Genomic DNA, 19,323 nt, shown 5'->3' with positions numbered 1-19,323 from the left:
GAGGCCTGGCATGCTGCAAAGTCAGACAACACTGGGTGGCTGAACAGCAACAGTCAAATAAATTAGTAAATACTTTAAAATAAATAAAATATAAATATATAGCTGCTTTTTCATCCTCCTCTGCTCTTTTTTTAATCCCCCTTTGTTTTACATTTTTTCAGTCCTAATAAATTTACTTTAGCACAAAATAAAGTTGTTGTTATTTTAACCTGTAAGTAAGATAAGATTCCTCCTTGGAATTTCTCAAATTTACTCAACAAAATACAGAAGTCAGGGTCCTGTTTTCTCCAGGTAAGTGGCATCTACACATGCCCAGACAGGTGGTAGTTCCAAGTCTCTTCCTTCTTTTCCAAGTTGTGGCCCTGTAAAAACCTTCCATTGCCTGTGATGATGACTTTCCAAAGGAAATGGAGGACACAACAGTCAGTTCCCAACTCTAAACAGTGGCCATTGGGAGACCAACTCCTTCTTCATCTAGTGGACTTCCCTGGTGGCTCAGTTGGTAAAGAATTCACCCGAGACCACGCAAGAGATCCGAGTTCCATTCCTGGGTCAGGAAGATTCCCTGGAAAAGGAAATGGCAACCCACTCCAGTATTCTTGCCTGGGAAATCCCAGGGTCAGAGGAGCCTGGTGGGCAAGAGTCTGTGTGGCCACAAAAAGTTGGACACGACTTACCAAATAAACTACCTGCTCATCATTAGCAGTGACTCATTTAGAAAAGAACGAGCCTGAGCACTGTAGCTCTGGATGGCTGTCACCTGCCTAGGGAACATTACAGGGGGACATGTTTGAGGGCTACGAGGAACAGAATAACAGAATTTTTGAAGCCATTTATTTTAACCTATTTTACAAAGTCTGAAAGTGCAAAGTAGTCGAGATCTGGAAGGGACCTCCAACGCTATCCAGTTCAAACCTTCATTGACAAACATTGACTTCATTGACCTCCTGTTCTGCGGGCGCCCAGCAGGTCCTCTCCTCCCGCAGCTCCTCTCCTGCTCTCCTGTCTTTGAAACTGCTACCACCCCTCTGACCTCGTAAGTTGCCTGGTGGTCTCCCCAGGCTGCTTGAGTTTGGAGACCCGTTTGCTCTGACCCCTCTCAGCTGCCACCTTGTGATCCACTGGGCTCAGGGAGAACTTGCTGGCCTGAGATGGCAGCATTATCTCTTGCTCGGATCAGCTGCACACCTTTCCACTGCCTGTCAGGGCTCCAAGCCCGCTCTCTTCCAGACCATCCATGTTAACCACCTCTCTCCCCTCAATTTCAAAACCCGGCCGAAGACCTCAGGACTCTACTGCAGTGTGAATCTGGACCCTCAGCAGCCTCATCTGCAAACTACATTGCAAAAACCAATGTGTTGCCCAACATACCTTATAGGGTTGTGAGCAGAAATGAACTTTCGTAAAAAATTTGTTATTGTTTAGTCATTAAGTCACATCCAACTCTTTTGTGACCCCATGGACTATGTAGCCCATCAGGCTCCTCTGTCCATGATACTTTCCTGATAAGAATACTGGAGCAGGTTGCCATTTCCTTCTCCAGGGGATCTTCCCGACCAAGGGATTTGAATCCGTATCTCCTGCACTACAGGCAGATTCTTTACCACTGAGCCACTAGATAATGAAATTGATGTATTATTATGATTACAAATCAAAATAAAAAGACGGATGATAAATATGAGAGCTGTCTTGAACATTGAGGATGCTGTCTAATCAAGGAAGACTTCCTGCAAGAAGTGTCAGCCTCATGCCGCTAATACATTGCAACCTCACTGCATTCATTGAGTCTCTGGGCAGAGATTTGCCTGCCTCATGAATCCCTGGGAAAAGCAAGGTGTCTGTTCTAAAAATAAAGGAAGAAAAGTCAGAATCTCACCTAGCAGTTTTAGCAACACAAAGCAGCCCCCCGCCTCCAGAGAAGTCCTTGTACTTTCAGTCCCAGCAAGCCCCTGTCTTGACAAACCAACTAGATGAAGGACAAAGGTGAGAAAGAAGAAAGCAAAGACCGGAAGTAGAGACTGAAGCACACAATCACAGCAAGCAGAGGAGAGGCGTGGAGATCAGGAGCATTTCTTCTGAACTCTGCACTGTCCCGAGTGGTGCCATCCCCCAGGCGCATCGCCAGGACACACACAGCTACTTCCCCTACCTCTGAACACACCCTTTGAGAATCAGCTACGCTCGTCCCACATCCTGGAGTCGGTTTTCTGATTCAGGCCTTGCTGTTTGACTGTGACTTTTAACTATAATAAGATAAATATCTGAGAGGAAAGTGGACTATTGATGTTTTTTTCCCAGTCAATTGTGAACTGTGCTGAATTTCATTATTTCAGATCTCACTTAAACAGAGTTGTGATATCAGCCCGGCTGCTCACTGTGGGCTGAGGGTAGGTATGAAGGGAGGCTTGAGCACCTCCAAGAACTGGTCAGCCTTGCCAAGGGGCCCTAGGAGGTTAAGTCACGGAGACCAGGGATCAGGCCCAGCTCGCAACCCACACCCCCAGCAACTCAAACACACCCACCACAATCCAACCAGTCTTGCAGTAACCAGAGCTTGGGTTTGTTTGCAGCTTGTGCCAATGGTCTGTAAAAAGATGTGACATGTTTCTTCCAACTGTACAACCAGAAACGATTCATCCATGAGCTGCCAGAATACATTTCATGCGAAGCATGAAAAATTCCAGGAGCAGAGGAATGAAGAACTCAACCACAGACTAATACAAAGCAGCCAAGCATCTCTAAAGAATGTTAGCAAGTACCAGAGCCCTCACTCGGCTCTGTCACTTACTACTATAATCATTCCTACCTGGCTTTGCAGTCAGCCAGGGTCACAGCCGGCCCTGCCTCCACTGATGCTCAAGGCTCCCAGACCAACAAGAGGGGCTGAGCTGACCACCCTGGACGCAGATGAGCTGCAGATCACAACCCTCCTCCACTTAACGGAAATAAACCGACAGACACTCACATCCCGCACGGGGGGACATGGTCCAGGAAAACCCCAGAAACTGTCACCTCCTTCCTCCTTCTATCCCCATCCTTCCCATCCCCTACTCCACCCCCCAATCCCACTACAGAGAAGGGAAGGGTAGGTTCCCAAGGGAGAGTGGATCAGGCTTACTGGAAAAATAGCTGTCCTTCTAGACCTCTCCCATCACAGGAAGACTTGCAGGAAGAAACAAGGAGTTTGTTCTAAAGCCAAAGGACTGGAATCCCAGGGATGAGGAAAACTGCAATGGACATTCGTCTTCCGAGTGGCTCCTGTCCCTCACCCATCCCTACCTTGTAAGCTTTCATATTGCGGAGTGCCTAATACCCAAGTAGTTAAAAACATTCTCCTCTTGTTTGGAGGAAGAAATCCACTCTCTTTGGCTCCATCAGAAGGCAACTCGGATATTTGAGAAGGCAACTCTTCATTCCATCCTGATAAATTATTTGATCCTGGGCTTCCCTGGTGGCTCAGACTGTAAAGAATCTGCCTGCAATGGAGGAGACCAGGGTTCGAGCCCTGGATCAGGAAGATCCCCTGGAGAAAGGAATGGCAATCCACTCCAGTATTCATGCTAGGAGAACTCCATGGACAGAGGAGCCTGGCAGGCTACAGTCTATGGAGTTGCAGAGTCGGACATGACAGAGCAACTAACACACGCACACACGTTATTTTATCCAAAACACAGACATCAGAAAATTCAAACTGCTGCTTTGATTTCTATCAAAATACCCAAATATAAAGCCTCCGGGTCTCTCATCCCCAGCACGTGCCCTTCTACTTTCAGTCTTTCTCAAACATCGGTCCAAGGATTCCCAGCAAGCTACAGTCGGAACGTAAGACACCCACATAAGCAGAGTCTCCAGCAGCAGTTATCTCAGGAATGCCAAGTGCTCTTAGGAAGCTCCTCCCCAAACCAGTGTGTGGTTTATCCAGGCAAAGAAGCAGAGCCTCCCCTTGAACTTGCACACTGTTGATAGAGTCGATCAGAAGCAGCTCCTCCCCAGACAGCATCCTAAGCTTATAGCTGGCCTCCGTGAAAAACCTTCATGGATGATGACAAAGACGGTTAGGATGTTGAATGGTGTGTTTCTCCAGCTTTCTCTAACCTCTCTTCCTAAGACCAAGATTTTCCTGTTTCACAATTTGTCCAGATCTCTCCTTCCAGTCTGAGAAGAAGCTACAGTTGACCCTTGAACAACGCAGGTTTGAACTGCAAGAGTTCACTTATACACAGCTGTTTTTCAGTAGTAAATATTGTTGGTGGTTGGTGGCATCTGGGGATGCAGAGAAACCACGGATATAGAGCCAGCTATAAGTTACAGGGGGGCTGAAAGTGAAAGTCGCTCAGTTGTGTCTGACTCTTTGCAACCCCACAGACTGTAACCCACCAGGCTCCTCTGTCCAAGGAGTTCTCCAGACAAGAATACTGGAGTGGGTTGCTATTCCCTTCTCTAGGGGATCTTCCCAACCCAGGGATTGAACCCAGGACCCCTGCATTGAGAGTGTGGCATCTTAGCCATTGGACCAGCAGGTAAGTCTCCCATGTTGACCTCTACCTTTAATGATCCTGGATCTTCCCTCCTACCCTCATTGGGCAACTCTTAGTCTTTCTATTTCTACGACTCCCTCCTACACAGAGCCCTGCTGGGTTCAGGTCACTGAGATGCCCAGGTGTTCCCACAGTCAGATAGGCACAAAAAGTGACAGACTGCTCTTGACATGAACTCTGTAACCTCAATGGGCACAAGTGGACTTGGGGATGATGGGTCCTCCCCAAGGAGCCCCCAGCCAGCACTGCAGCACATTTAAGAGCCATCCTTGCATCTAATTTCCCTAAGAGTGCTGTAGAATCGGATTGCCACACACCTTGAAAAGACTTTCAAGAGTCTGTTCTGTTGATTAGAGCACTGGATGACTTAGCAAAAGTCACACTTTTATTTCGACTGCATCTCATCCTGATTAAAAAGGCAAAGCTGGAGCATGTGGGCATCATAACAGACTAGAAATGGTAAGATCTGAATTCAGGGGCCCAGCTCCATCAGCCACCATTCTCGGGAGTGCCTTGTTTTAGACTGAGGCCTCTAAGTGGAAACTCTTTCTTTGGTTCAGACCCAGAGGCACCTATAGGTGGATATAAGTAGTCTCTAACTAGCTGTATCCCCTGGAAACTTTGAGCTTTTATTTCCTCAGCCATTAAAATAGAATAACAAGCCCAGCCTGCCCACCACGCCAGCCGCTCTGCAGGCCATGAGTTGATGAGTGAAAGCAGTCTCTGCCCGGGCATCTCTGTGTGGGGATGGGGCACACCCTCTGCCTGGGCATCTCTGTGCGGGGATGGGGCACACCCTCTGCCTGGGCATCTCCGTGCAGGGATGGGGCACACCCTCTGCCTGGGCATCTCTGTGCGGGGATGGGGCACATCTGCAAGGACGCTGCCCAGGGATTCAGCGCAAAGCCCAGAGGCATTGTGAATCCTGCAGCAGGGTCAAAGGTAAGCACACCCCAGTTTTTCCCCTCAAAGAGCTTGTGAGTGACATAAAAGGAGTAAAACTAACCTCTGTGCTGTTCAAAGCAAAAGGAGAAAGAAGTAGGACACATCTGGACAGTGGGACAGAAAGAGGCTCACTTTAAGCCTCATTTGTAAATTGCATTTATAAAAATAAACATATATGTATATTTAACGTTATATGGTATACATATTCCTTATATATTAATGTGTGTGTATGCTTAGTCATTCAGTCCTGTTAGACCCTTTGCGACCCCATGGACTGTAGCCCACCAGGCTCCTCTGTACCGGCAAGAATACTGGAGTGGGCTGCCATTCCCTTCCCCAGGGGATCTTTCCAATCCAGGAATTGAATCCATGTCTCCTGCATTGCAGGAGGATTCTTTACCATCTGAGCCACCAGCGAAGCCCATATTTCAGTACATCTGTCTATTATAATGCATATATCACATGTATGATTGCACATGACATGTAACATCATGTGCGCATGTGTGTCTACATGTATGTACGTGTGTGTTGTCTATGAGTGTGTGTGTGTGTGCACGCGTGTATATATGAGTATATGGGCTTCCCTGATGGCTCAGATGGTAAAGAATCTGCCTGCATTGTGGGAGACCCCGGTTCAATCTCTGGGTTGGGAAGATCCCCTGGGGAAGGGAATGGCAACCCACTCCAATATTCTTGCCTGGAGAATTTCATGGAAAGAGAAGCCTGGCGGGCTGTAGTTCATGGTATCGCAAAGAGTCGGACACGACTGAGCAACTAACAGCTTCACACTTTCACATGTGTGTGCACATGTATAAGTGTGCATGTGTGTATATGTATGTGTATGCATGCATATGTGTGTGTTTGTGTGTGTTCATGTGTGTGGACATGTATACTTGTGCGTGTGTGTATATGCATGTGTGCGTGCATGTGTGTTTGTGTGTTCATGTTTGTGTGCATGGGTGTAAGCGTGTGCGTGTGTGCGTGTGTGTGTGTGTGTGTAGAATGGCTTCCACAGGAGGGATAAGGGAAGCAGGAGTAGGAAAGGCCCCTAGAGGCCAAGGCTGTACCGTGGGGGTGAAGGAGAAAGGGCACAGGCAGACTTGATGGTCAGCTTCCTTTGACTAAAACCTGGCAACAACCCACATCTTCCCCTTCTCCGTGGATGGAGCCCAGGGTTAAAGCTCTGTAGGGAAATATCAGGGCTGGGACGGGGAGGGGAGGACATGGTGAGCATCTTCCTGGATGAGCACCCAAGCTGATACTGAGCGTGGCATGTGTACGAGGGAGCAGATACTCGCTAAACAGTCTAAGACGCGTTTGGACGGCAGATAGAAGGCTTCTGAAGATGGAAATCCCTGTGATGAAAAGCACGGGCACCATTATATGACCGCAAAGGGGCGTGCTGCCACCCAGGCACCATCATGTGACCTCTATACTGATACACAGTAACTCAGTTCATCCGAGTAACAGCCCCACAGTGCCTGGCACATAGTAAGACTCAATAAATGTTGGCTGTCGTGAATAATAATTCCTTCTTCCAGGTCACTGATTGAGTCTCCCCTCTTAGTGGGCTTCCTTGGTAACTCAGCTGGTAAAGAATCCGCCTGCAATGCGGGAGACCTGGGTTCTATCCCTGGGTTGGGAAGATCCCCTGCAGAAGGGAAAGGCTACCCACTCCAGTATTCTGCTCTGGAGAATCCCACAGACTGTAAAGTCCATGCAGTCGCAAAGAGTCGGATATGACTGAGCAACTTTTACTTTGGCTTCCCTGGTGGTTCAGAGGTTAAAGCGTTTGCCTGCAATATGGGAGACTGGGGTCAGTCCCTGGGTTGGGAAGATCCCCTGGAGAAGGAAATGGCAACCCACTCCAGTATTCTTGCCTGGAGCTCATTCCCTCCCTTCTCTCCAGGCTTCACTGGTGACTCTGATGATAAAGAATCTGCTTGCCATGCAGGAGACCCAGGTTCGATCCCTGAGTCAGGAAGATTCCCCTGGAAAAGGAAATGGCAACCCACTCCAGTTTTCTAGCATGGAGAATTCCGTGAACAGATGAGTCTGGTGGGCTACAGTCCATGGGGTTGCAAAGAGTCAGACACAACTGAGCAACTAACACTTTCTAACATTTCCCTTGTCTCCAGACAATCATCCTCAGTAAAGGCTGGCATCAGACGCTGCAACCAATCAAACTCCGATAGATCCCAAAGAGAGAGAAGGCACCCCGAGAGAATTAGGAAACGGGGAAGGCTGAATGGAGAGACAGAGTGGCATTTAGCAGGTTGGGTGCATACATGCACGCTCAGTCGAGTCTGACTCTTTGCAACCCTATAGACTGGACATGAGTTTGAATGAGCTCCGGGAGTTGGTGATGGACAGGGAGGCCTAGCGTGCTGTGATTCATGGGGTCGCAAAGAGTCGGACACGACTGAGCGACTGAACTGAACTGAACTGAGACTGTAGCCCACCAGGCTCCTCTGTCCATGGGATTCTTCAGGAAAAATACTGGGGTGAGTTGCCCTGCCCTCCTCCAGGGGATCTTCCTGACCCCAGGATCGAATCTGCATCTGCCTGTGTCTCCTGCATTGCAGACGGATTTCTTATCCACTGAACCACCTAGGAAGCCCAATAGGTTGGGTAGCCAAGGTGTAGAATATCCTGCAGTACACAGGACTGCCCCACACAAAGAAGGGCCTTGTCACTCAAAATATCTAGAGTGCTTTCCCTTGAAAATACACAGCACTGCTTGGAAAATACTGAGTTGACCGAAAAGTTCCTTGGCCAACCCAATATTTATATATGTAGGACAGCAGACTAAATCAATCCCATAAACAGATCGACAAGGCGAGAGATCCAAAGTCACTTAGGAAATCACCAGTACCTCCGGATGGCTTCAGGTGGCTCTGCACGGAGGGGAATCTGCTCGGCCAAGGCCAGGGTGTCCTGCAAGGTCTTGCTGACCTCCTGAAGCTCGCCCAGGGACAGTCCTCCCACGAGGTCGCAGCCCTGCCAGGGGAGAAGCCGCTCCTGCTCCTCTATTTCCCGTCTCAGCTGTTGATCTTTTGCTTCCAGAACAGACATCCTGGCTTGGAGGGTCTCAATTTCTTTCTGCAGAGAATGGCGAGAGCAGGTTTTGTAAATTAACCCCGTTCGTGGTCAACTACACTGCTGAGAACTCTCTCTTTATAGGAGAGTTTGCCACCTGCATGAGGGCCGTGAGGCTCCCCTTCAAGGCGGGCAGATTTTTGGAAGTTTGCTAAACTGGAAAAATCATGCCAGCTTTGTATTTCTGATTAGCTGGCATAAGGAAAAAGTTTCCCTCCCAAGCATTAAATAACTCTGGGTGGTGAGCCAAGAATTAGGCTTGGAAGAATCCAGCAAATATGTAAACCACTTACTTCATTTCGGGTGACAGAGCCAAAACTCAGTGCCACAAACTTCAGGGACTTGAGATACCAGCAAAGCAGCTAACATGACCGAAAAAGGAAAAGCAAACAAGCTTGGCTGGTCTGACCCAAACATGCAAATGTTGCTTGCAGAGAAAGATTAGAAGTCATAGTGTCTTAAGTCTACAGGACTGAAGGAACAATGAGATGCCACAGGTAGGGTTATGCAGTCTAAGTTTCATAAAAATATCAAATAAATTTAATTTCCACTAATATGACAAACCACATCCCAAGAATTGAGTATCATCCAATCTTGAGGTCAATGAACAAAACAAGCAGCAGGTAATTGAATGCCCGCTGTGCATACAGTGTTATGGCAGATAATCACCTCTCAGTGCCCATAGCATCCTGAATCTCCAATGAGAGTCTTTTAATTAACATACGCCCATGTTTCCTGCCTTGGCTTCCAGCTGATCAGAGCACAGCTCGAATACTGGCTGTCTCCCCATCTCACCCACATCCTCGCGACCCCAAGATGCCGACCACCCTACCTGATCTACCTGCTGACCCCTCCTCCAGTAGGGAGGGAAGAGACACAGGAGGAGGTATTGAAGACCCACTGCTAAGACGTCCTAAGAAGACAACAGCGTGTATCCCACTGGCCCAAGATTACAGTATCATGGACAGGGTCTCCCACCACATCTCCCTACTTTTCACCTTTGGATTCCCACCCTATTCCTTCCTTTTCTGTTTGTTTGGGTTTTTTCAACTGTAGTAAAATATAGGTGATAGAAAACTCAGCATCGTAAGCACCCATCTCCAGGAGTCTTTTCATCCTGCCAGTCTGAGCTCTGGCCCCTCCCCCTGCATCCAGCCCCGGGAGCCATCTTTCTGCTTTCTGTCTCCGTGAGTCTGACTCCTCCGGGTGTCGCCACGTGGAGTCACACAGTATTTGTCCTCCCGTGGCTGGCTCATTTCACTTACAATAATGTCCTCAGGGTCCATCCATGCTGTAGCATGTGTCAAATTTTCTTCCTTTTAAAGGCTGAATTTAAAGGCTTCATTGTATTTATGCACCACATTTTGTTTATCTGGGCGTTCCTGGGAGCTAAGCTGGTAAAGAATCTGCCTGCAATGCAGCAGACCCTGGTTCGATTCCTGGATGGAGAAGATCCCCTGGAGAAGGGATAGGCTACTCACTCGAGTATTCTGGTCTGGAGAATTCCATGGACAGAGGAGCCTGGCAGGCCATAGTCCATGGGGTCACAAAGAGTCAGACAGGACTGAGCAACTTGCACTTTGTTTATCCATTCGTCTGTTGACAGACACTTGGGTTGTTGCTTCCACCTTTAGACTACTGTGAATAATGCTGCTGTGAACACAACTTTGAGTGTCTGCTTTCAATTCTTTGCAGTCTTATAGTCAGAGTGAAATTGTTGAATCACATGGTAACTCAACTTTTAATTTTTTAAAGAACCACCATACTGTTTTCCACAGTGGCCCTCCACCCTATTCTCACACAGAAGTCAAAATGACTTTTTGAAATGTGGTCAATTACATCACTTCACTGGTTAACCAACCCCACTCCATGGCTCCCATTCCAGTCAGAGAAAATCCCAAGACCTCACAAAGGCCTGCCAGGCCCTACCCCATCACTGATTTTCTCCTCTTCTCCCCCAGCACTGTGCCAAGAATGCTTCCTTCAAACACTCAATATATGCATGTGTGTTAAGTCACTTCAGTCATATCCAACTTTGCAACCCTCTGGACCATAATCTGCTAGGCTCCTCTGATTCTCCAGGCAAGAATACTGGAGTGGGTTGCCATGCCCTCCTCCAGGGTATCTTCCCAACCCAGAGATCAAACCCACATCTCTTACATCACCTGCATTGGCAGACAGGTTCTTTACCACTAGCACCACCTGGGAAGCCCTCAAACACTAAGTAGCTTGGGCTAAAAGTATGTTCTGTGCACTCTGACATCATCAGGAATATCCACCTCTGGCTGGTGACTATTATCCAGAATCAAAAATCAGACATCACATTTTCAGCTACCTGAACTTGCTCAACAAGTGTGCTCAACATGGTGAGCTCAAGTGTGTGAAAGCACCAGTTTACTGGAAAATATTTTTAAACTAGAGAAGGAAATGGCAACCAGTATTTTTGCCTGGAGAATTCCACAGACAGAGGCGTCTGGTGGGCTACATGTAGTCCATGGAGTTGCAGAGTCGGACACAACTTAGCAACTAAAAAACAACATTTTCAAACCTCGTGGCTCAGAGGGTAAAGAGTCTGCCTGCAATGTGGAAGACCTGAGTTCGATCCCTGGCTCAGAAAGATCCCCTGAAGGAGAAAATGGAAACCCACTTTGGTATTCTTGCCTGGAAAATCCCATGGACAGAGGAGCCTGGTGGTCTACAGGGCTACAGTCCACAGGGTCGCAGAGTCGGACATGACTGAGCGATTTCACTTCATTTTTTTCATATTGCAATGATGTTTGCCTCCCTTTGCTGCCTTGCTATCATATGGAATTGGAAGGGTGAACTCATAACAAGCACACTGGATGGGAGATGGGGGTTTCCAATAACCTCTCCACGCCCCAATTCATTTGTCTAAGGCCACTCAGCTGTTTAGAGGCTAAGCCACACTGTGGACGCATGTGTTAAAGAGCTCTGCATTTCCCCAAAGTCAGTGTTTCCTCACTGCTACCCAGTCAGGCTTCAGGTCCTCTAGGATTGGGAAGGTGTGGACAGAATGTCAAGGCTCCTTGCTTCTGGGGGTCCCTGTCAACTTCCAGAGCCCCTGCTCACCTTCTGGCTATAACTCAGAGTTGCACCAAGATTCCCAGCCCCCCATGATTCTCAGCCAACTTGCATCCACTGCTCCAGATCAACCCAGAGCTCCCACAAAGCCCAGGCATTCCCAGTCTTTCCCAGTCACGCCCGCCTTGCCCAGCCCCACTCAGCTCTGCCTCCTGACAGCTGCCACCCACAGTCCAATCTGATAGCAGTTTCCATAAAGGATTGCCACAGCTCGGATTTTTTTTTCTGCCTTCTGAAAGAAACTTCTCAAGGACAAAATGATAAGAGGTGACAAATTGGCCTGGCACACAAGGAAGGCATATTCAAAAGGTGAAGAGTACTAGCAAAAACAGGCACAAGCACTGCTGAACTTCCAACCTCTTGTTTGTAAAGAGACTCCAACAAGCCCTCCAGTCGTCTCCACCCCTTGCTCTGCCTCACACCTCCTGGGTGCACTGCCAACCCTCTAAGGGTTGCATTCAAGCAAAGACTCACTTTGCTGCATTTGGCTCACATGTGCTAGAAAAATGCTGTCTTGCTTTACAAAGAGTCTTCACCTGCTCACCTGTAGCTGCTGCTTTTCTCGGAGAAGCCAGTCTCGCCTGGTGACGGACACGTGCAAACTGTCCTGAGCAGCGACCTCCGAAGTCTGTGGATCCATTCTCAGCCGGGCTTGGGGGTCGTCACCGCCAGCTCTTAAAACACACACAGATGCACACACACACACACACACATACACATATATATAGGCACAGATATGAATGACCTGAAATCTTCAGATCTACATGAATGTTAATGCAAAGAAGACTCACAAAGTGGCTCCCAGCTGCCCTCATCCTTAGAAGGGTCATGGGGATGAGGTCCCTAGTGTATGTGTTTATTTGAATGAGAATCTGTTGGGGTTTTAGCGGTTGCCTAGAGTCACCTTCAGAGAAGGAAATGGCAGCCCACTCCAGTACTCTTGTCTGGAAAATCCCATGGATGGAGGAGCCTGGAAGGCTGCAGTCCATGGGGTCGCTAAGAGTCGGACACGACTGAGCGACTTCACTTTCACTTTTCACTTTCATGCATTGGAGAAGGAAATGGCAACCCACTCCAGTGTTCTTGCCTGGAGAATCCCAGGGATGGGGGAGCCCGGTGGGCTGCCGTCTATGGGGTCGCACAGAGTCAGACATGAATGAAGCGACTTAGCAGCAGCAGCAGCAGCAGAGTCACCTGGCTTTATTGGACTGGGCACTGTCCGGCTCCATAACTATGCATGTAGCATCTGCACTGAAAGCGTAAAATACACATCATATTTTAAAGATTTAGTATGAAAACAAAGAATGCCAAATATCTCATTAATGATATTTTCACATTCATTACATGTTGAGATGATAACATTTTTGATACACTGGGTTAATTAAATGTATTTCTTAAATTAATTTCACTTGTTTTTTTTCTTACATTTATAAAATATAGATAGTAGGGACTTCCCTGGTGGTACAGTGGTAAAGAATCTGCCTGCCAATTCAGGGGACATGGGTTCGATCCCTGCTCCAGGAAGGTCCCACATGCCAAGGGCAATGAAGCCCACGCTCTAGAGCCCGTGAGCCAGAAGTACTGAGCCCACACGCTGTAACTACTGAAGCCCACACACCTAGAGCCCATGCTTTGCAACAAGAGAAGTCACGCAATGAGGAGCCCCTGCACGGCAACTGGAGAGTAGCCTCTGCTCACTACAACTAGAGAAAGTCTAGCAACAATGACCCGGCACAGCCAAAACTAAATTAAAAATTTTAATGTGGCTCCTATATTATATATTACTTAAAATCACGGATGTGGTTTGCATTATACATCATTGGACAGCCCTGCCTGGACCCATCCAGAGCCAAATTCCAGGGCAGATCTTGGCTGTGGACAAGACAGAGAGGGATGGCTGATTTGAAGATGTTTGGGTCAGAGCTTCTCAGAAAAAGTGTGCTAGAAGACTATCAAAAACCCACCTAAAATCTGTCCGGCTCTTTCTCCTATGCTCACAGGAGTTGGCATATTTGGTTGAAACAACACTGGTGAAGATGTGGCTCAGGCTGCCCCCTTATGCGGGTGAGTTGCCCTTGCAGAAACCTTGCAGGTGTTTCTCATCAAAGGATGACAAATCAATTTCTAACTGAATGCAGTAGAATGGGAAAAAGTCTACCCTAAGCAAAACTATTGTTGACCCTGAGTCAACAATTCAAGGAAACAGGGTCTTTGAAAGCACCATTGACTACAGTTAAAAGGCAAACAACAAGTTGGGGGAAGGGAAACATTGCTAATGTCAAGAGTGCCAGCAATAGAAGAAGAAAAGGATGAGTACATCTATCAGAAACTCAAAAAAAGAGAAATTATGAAGGTTTATCATCAAAAATGTTTTTAAAAGCAAATTCAAACAACATAAAGTATCATTTATCATGTAACAACTGACGAAAGCTTTCAGAAACCATAATTCCTTGGTGAGCACAGGGAATAAAAATTAGATCCAAAACATGCCTCTGGATCCTCTTGTCCAGGTTTTAAAAATTAATTATATGTAAATTGCCTTTTCATACTATTCATGGGGTTCTGACCATCCTTATGGCAGAAAGTGAAGAAGAACTAAAGAGCCTCTTGATGAAAGTGAAAGAGGAGAGTGAAAAAGTTGTCTTAAAACTCAACATTCAGAAAACTAAGATCATGGCATCCAGTCCTATCACTTCATGGCAAATAGATGGGGAAACAATGGAAACAGTGACAGACTTTATTTTCCTGGGCTCTTAAATCACTGCAGATGGTGACTGCAGCCATGAAATTAAAAGACCCTTGCTCCTTGGAAGAAAACCTATGACCAACCTAGACAGCATACTAAAAGCAGAGATATTACTTTTCCAACAAAGGTCTATCTAATCAAAGCTATGGTTTTTCCAGTAGTCATGTATGGATTTGAGAACTGGACTCTAAAGAAAGCTGAGTGCCGAAGAATTGATGCTTCTCAACTGTGATGTTGGAGAAGACTCTTGAGAGGCCCTTGGACTGCAAGCAGATCCAACCAGTCCATCCTAAAGGAAACCAATCCTGAATATTCATTGGAAGAACTGATGCTGAAACTGAAACTCCAATACTTCGGCCACCTGATGAGAAAAACTGACTCACTGGAAAAGACCCTGATGCTGGGAAAGATTGAAGGCAGGAGGAGAAGGGGATGACAGAGGATGAGATGGTTGGATGGCATCACTGACTTGATGGACGTGAGTTTGAACAAGCTTTAGGAGTTGGTGATGGACAGGAAAGCCTGGCATGCTGCAGTCCATGGGGTCGCAAAGAGTGGGACACAACTGAGTGACTGAATTGAACTGAATATGTAAATAATTATCCGCGTGCCATGCAGGAGACTCAGGTTCAATCCCTGGGTCAGGAAGATCCCCTGGAGAAGGCAACCCACTCTAGTATTCTTGCCTGGAAAATCCCATGGACAGAGGAGCCTGGTGGGCTAGAGTCCATGGGGGTCGCAAAAGTCAGAGACAACTTAGCAACTAAACAACCACTACAGTAATCACAGGTATGCATAAAGAATAGCTACAAAAAAATACCACACTCCTTAGTAGCCCAAACCGAAAACACTGCAATTGTGGCCCCGAGTTAGGACCAGAGCAGTAAACCATGGTACATCCATCCTGAGGAGGGCTCTGCAGCCACTAGAATTAGGTCACCAAAGAAGATTAAATTGCATGGAAAATGTTCACTATTTATGGCTGTTTTCTAAAGCAGATATTTGGTAATCCATATAGCATGTAACAACTATTCAAAAATGACTTATATATTAAGTAAAAGATAGGAAAATATCTGCCAAAATGTTATCAGCTTTTACCTCTGTGTGATGGAATTACTTCTTTTGGCCAATCTTTTATTTTCTAAATTTTCTATAACGAGCATGTATTATTTTTTACAACTATAAAATACAAGCAATAAAATAAAAGAAAAAAATAAGATAATAAAAATGTCTTCTACCACATACACAAGTAGTTGTATCATTATTCTAACATATCCAACCTGTTCCAGGTCTTGGACAAAACAGACATGTGTGCATCTGAAGTAAATCCTATCCATACATTAGCAATCAAGGGCATCTTCCCGGCAGAGAAGGAGGTCCTGCTGATAGGTGTGAGGTATGAACCACCCTGTACGCTCTTCACTGGGACCTCCTTTCACACACCCTGAGCGTGGCTGCCATGCTGACCTCAGGGTCCCTCACACTAAAGTGGGGGAGGTGTGTGTTCTGATTTGTACATTCACACAGGATCACACAACCTCCATACTTCTCAGGAAAGAAAGTGAGTAGCTAATCCAAATATGCGTTGTTATTTTGCCCATTTCTTTTCACTCCTACCAATTTGATGTACTCATTCATTCATTCAGAAAAAGAAGAACCATTCTTAAGCCCACTTACTATGTGCCATGAACTGGGCTGGATGCCACAGACACAGCAATAAACAAGACATGGTTTCTGCAGAGAGCAGAGGTGATGGATAAACCAAAGCCACGGACAAACATGCCTCCCAAGGCTCAGAGAGACTGCAGAAGTGGAAAGGTAGAAGCCATGCTCCCACTGCCTACATCTTAACATGGCCCTTACAAAACAAGGAGGCCAACCAAGCCCTGCAGTGAGGAAACCTGATATTCTTAGAAACAGTGGTAGAAAATATGTCACCCAGGCTTTTCTAAGTTAAAAACCAGCAGGCTCAGAAAAAGGAGCCTTGCTTGCATTTCTGGGCCTGACACAGATTCAGACTCTGAATAATCTCGAAAGCTGCTTACTTAGTGCAACACACCACGCAATTTAGAAGCCTGTTTTAAGACTTGTTACTCTCTGTTTCATCTGTGTAAAGGCAAATTACAATGGTAGTAGTAGTAATGAAAAAATTTAACTGGTAATAACAAAATAATTCAGTATGAATTGAGAACTTACTGTACACCAAGTGTTATCAGTTTTGCCAACAAGGAAACAGCATCAGGGAGACTTGAACAACGTGCTCTGGTGTAACTGAGCAGGACCCAGTGGGGGCCTTTCCAGGACAGGACTACCCCACCATGTCCTCCACCTACCACTTGTCTGTAGGAAAAACTTTAGTCAAAGAATAAATTCAATTGGAAAAAGGAAAATGCATAAAGAAAGGAAAACAGCCAAGCAAAATAATAACAGCTTAGCCACTAAACTAAGTCAAGAAACTTTAGTTCCTCTTCCAGAGCTATCGATAATTCTCTGAGCCATGTCCTTTGAGATATTCTGCAGATACTGAAACCTCCATCAGGTGGAAGAAGTTGACTGTATGATGCCCACAAGCATGTAGACCCCAGACCAGTTGGAACCAGAAGGTTGATGATGTTGACTCCTGACTGCCTCACCACCAACCAATAAGAAGAATGTCCATGAGCTGATCACACAATCCATAACTCCCCCTTCCTCACCCTGTCTTTAAAAACCTTTCAAAGTCTTCAGCGAGTTCAGGGACCTTTCAAGCTCTAGCTGCCTGGACTCCTTGCTTGGTGCCTGCAATAGACACTGCATTTTCCTCCACCGCCACCAGGTGTCAGTAGACTGGCTTTACGGCACAGGAGCGAGAAGACCCAATGCCACCCCTTTCTAGCCGTGGGTTCTTGCAGTTAACTCACCCTAACCCTGCCAAACCTCTCTGAACCTCACCTCCCTCCTTTACAAAATGAAGACAACGGTGGTGATCCTGATGCTGATACCTTCCCTGTACAGCGGATTACAGGGAACAAATCTATTCAGCAACCATTGCGTGTCTCCTGTGCGCAGACTCTGCCCTCTCCCTGGGACTTCTGTTCTCTGTCCTCAGGGAGCTGGCTGCACCCCCGCCCTGCCCATATCAATGTTTGCATCAGGAGAGTGAATGCGGTGCTCACATCCAGTGGACACACTGTCCTTTTCAATGAAGAGGAAGGATGAGGTGTTTCTGACAGCCTTTTCAGTTATCAGAAGAGGGGGTCCCTGGAAGGAAACCACGTCAGCGGCTGTGGGAATGGAACCCACTTCCTCCCCTGGACCCCAGGGTCTTGGCCTGTCCACCCAGCCTCTCGCTCGGAAGGGTGAACCTCAGCCCATCCCGTGCTGTTATCCCCAGGGTCCAGCACTGGGTAGGACTTCACAAATATTTACTGAGTGACTCCATGAGTCCCTGGCCTAGAAAAATCCAGAAGCCGTTTATATTCAGCTTTCTATTGCATGAGATCATTGCTTCACGCTAATTTATTTCTCAATTTGCTCTGCTTATGCAAATATTAAGAGTTTCCTGAATTTCCTAAATAGATACCATCTGGGTTGGGACAGGAGTTATTGAAGGAAATCAACACAGAATTGAAAATGAGCTGCGGGGGAGCCACAGGTGGGTAAGTGGGAATTCTCCCATTTATCGTTAATCACATTCATTACTTAATCCTTAAGAAAAACCCTTGTGATTCACCCAAACTCCTCTTTATGTCTCTCAGATTTTGACTGTGGGTGAAGAAAGCTGGGCACAGATGGCTGACTGGTGGCCCCAGGACACATGGCAGTTCAGTAATGAAGCCAGGGACGGGTTTGCCTCTCAGCTCTCCAGCGCTCAGAGCCAGACTCCCCTGCTACAACATTCCACAATGTTGTTCCCTTTATTCTAATAAACCTTAATGTGTAATCCCGAATGTCACTGCAAATTAGCAGTGCTGCTATAAACTAATCAGTATGGAGAATGAGCAGACCCCTCGGGGGCAAGAATTAAAAACATGTGGGTTGCAATGTTAGCACAGCTATCAGGGCCCACAGGGAACCGGGGTATCTAGGAACCCACCATCAGCCCTGAGTTTCAGGCCCTCAACTGCCCAGTGCTGGATAATCCCTGGCCTTTCTACTTTTGTCTTTCCCACTAATCACTTAAAGAAGGATAATAAAGCCATTGGTAAAATAAGCTCCTACACCACTAAAACAGCATAGCTCCAAATTACACAGGAGAGCATTTTCCATCCCAGGGAAAACATCTGCCACCTGACTTGTGTGTGTGCAGAGTTCAGTAATATTGAGAAAAGGATGAAGCCCTCCAGTGCACTGCCTTTGATCAAAGGACCACCTTCGGGACTGTCCAGAGTGGCAGGGCCAAGGGGAGTCCAGATATGCCGCCTCTGGGACACCCCGTGCCAGAATGGCTCATGGCAATTGTGTGGTTTATGTAGTTGTGAGTGTAACACAGAGGGTCTGTTTCCAGGCAGAAATGGCAGTCACCATGATGCCAGAAAAACTGCTGTTTGGTTGCCACGGCTGGAATCATGGAAGCTTTTTCACTGTAACTATGTATTCATTTACTCCTGGCTGCTGTGGGTCTTTGTGGCTGTGAGGGCTTTTCTCTAGCTGCAGCATGCGGGCTTTTCGCCGTGGCGGCTTCTCTTGCTGCAGAGCAGCAGCTCCAGGTGCACAGGCTTCAGCAGTCATGGCTCATGGACTCAGCAGTTGCAGCTCCCAGGCACAGGCTCAATAGTTGTGGCACGCATGCTTGGTTGCCCTGTGGCATGTGGGATCTTCCCAGATCAGGGATCGAACCCGTGTCTCCTGCATTGGCAGGCAGATTCTTTACCACTGAGCCATCTCAGAAGCCTCATGGATTCATAGGTTTAA

The 19,323-nt window shown here is 47.0% G+C and overlaps 1 protein-coding gene across 2 annotated transcripts in view; it reads right to left on the bottom strand.

Annotated features, from left to right (window-relative positions):
- The window catches only part of DISC1 (DISC1 scaffold protein), a 407,183-nt gene that overhangs the window by 244,646 nt on the left and 143,214 nt on the right, over window positions 1-19,323 (bottom strand). For both annotated transcript variants that reach the window (XM_088841835.1, XM_055425806.2), the window contains exons 5-6: window positions 12,229-12,358; window positions 8,359-8,585 (exon numbers count right to left, since the gene is read on the bottom strand). In XM_088841835.1, the coding sequence (XP_088697961.1) occupies window positions 8,359-8,585; window positions 12,229-12,358 (357 nt within the window). The remainder of the gene's footprint in view (window positions 1-8,358; window positions 8,586-12,228; window positions 12,359-19,323) is intronic.

Source organism: Moschus berezovskii, chromosome 12, assembly GCF_049115385.1.
Source record: "Moschus berezovskii isolate FMDL1 chromosome 12, NW_MosBer_1.0, whole genome shotgun sequence".
Lineage (NCBI taxonomy): Eukaryota > Metazoa > Chordata > Mammalia > Artiodactyla > Moschidae > Moschus > Moschus berezovskii.
Note: the sequence above shows the minus strand (reverse complement) of the source record. Positions and strands in the feature narration are given on the sequence as shown.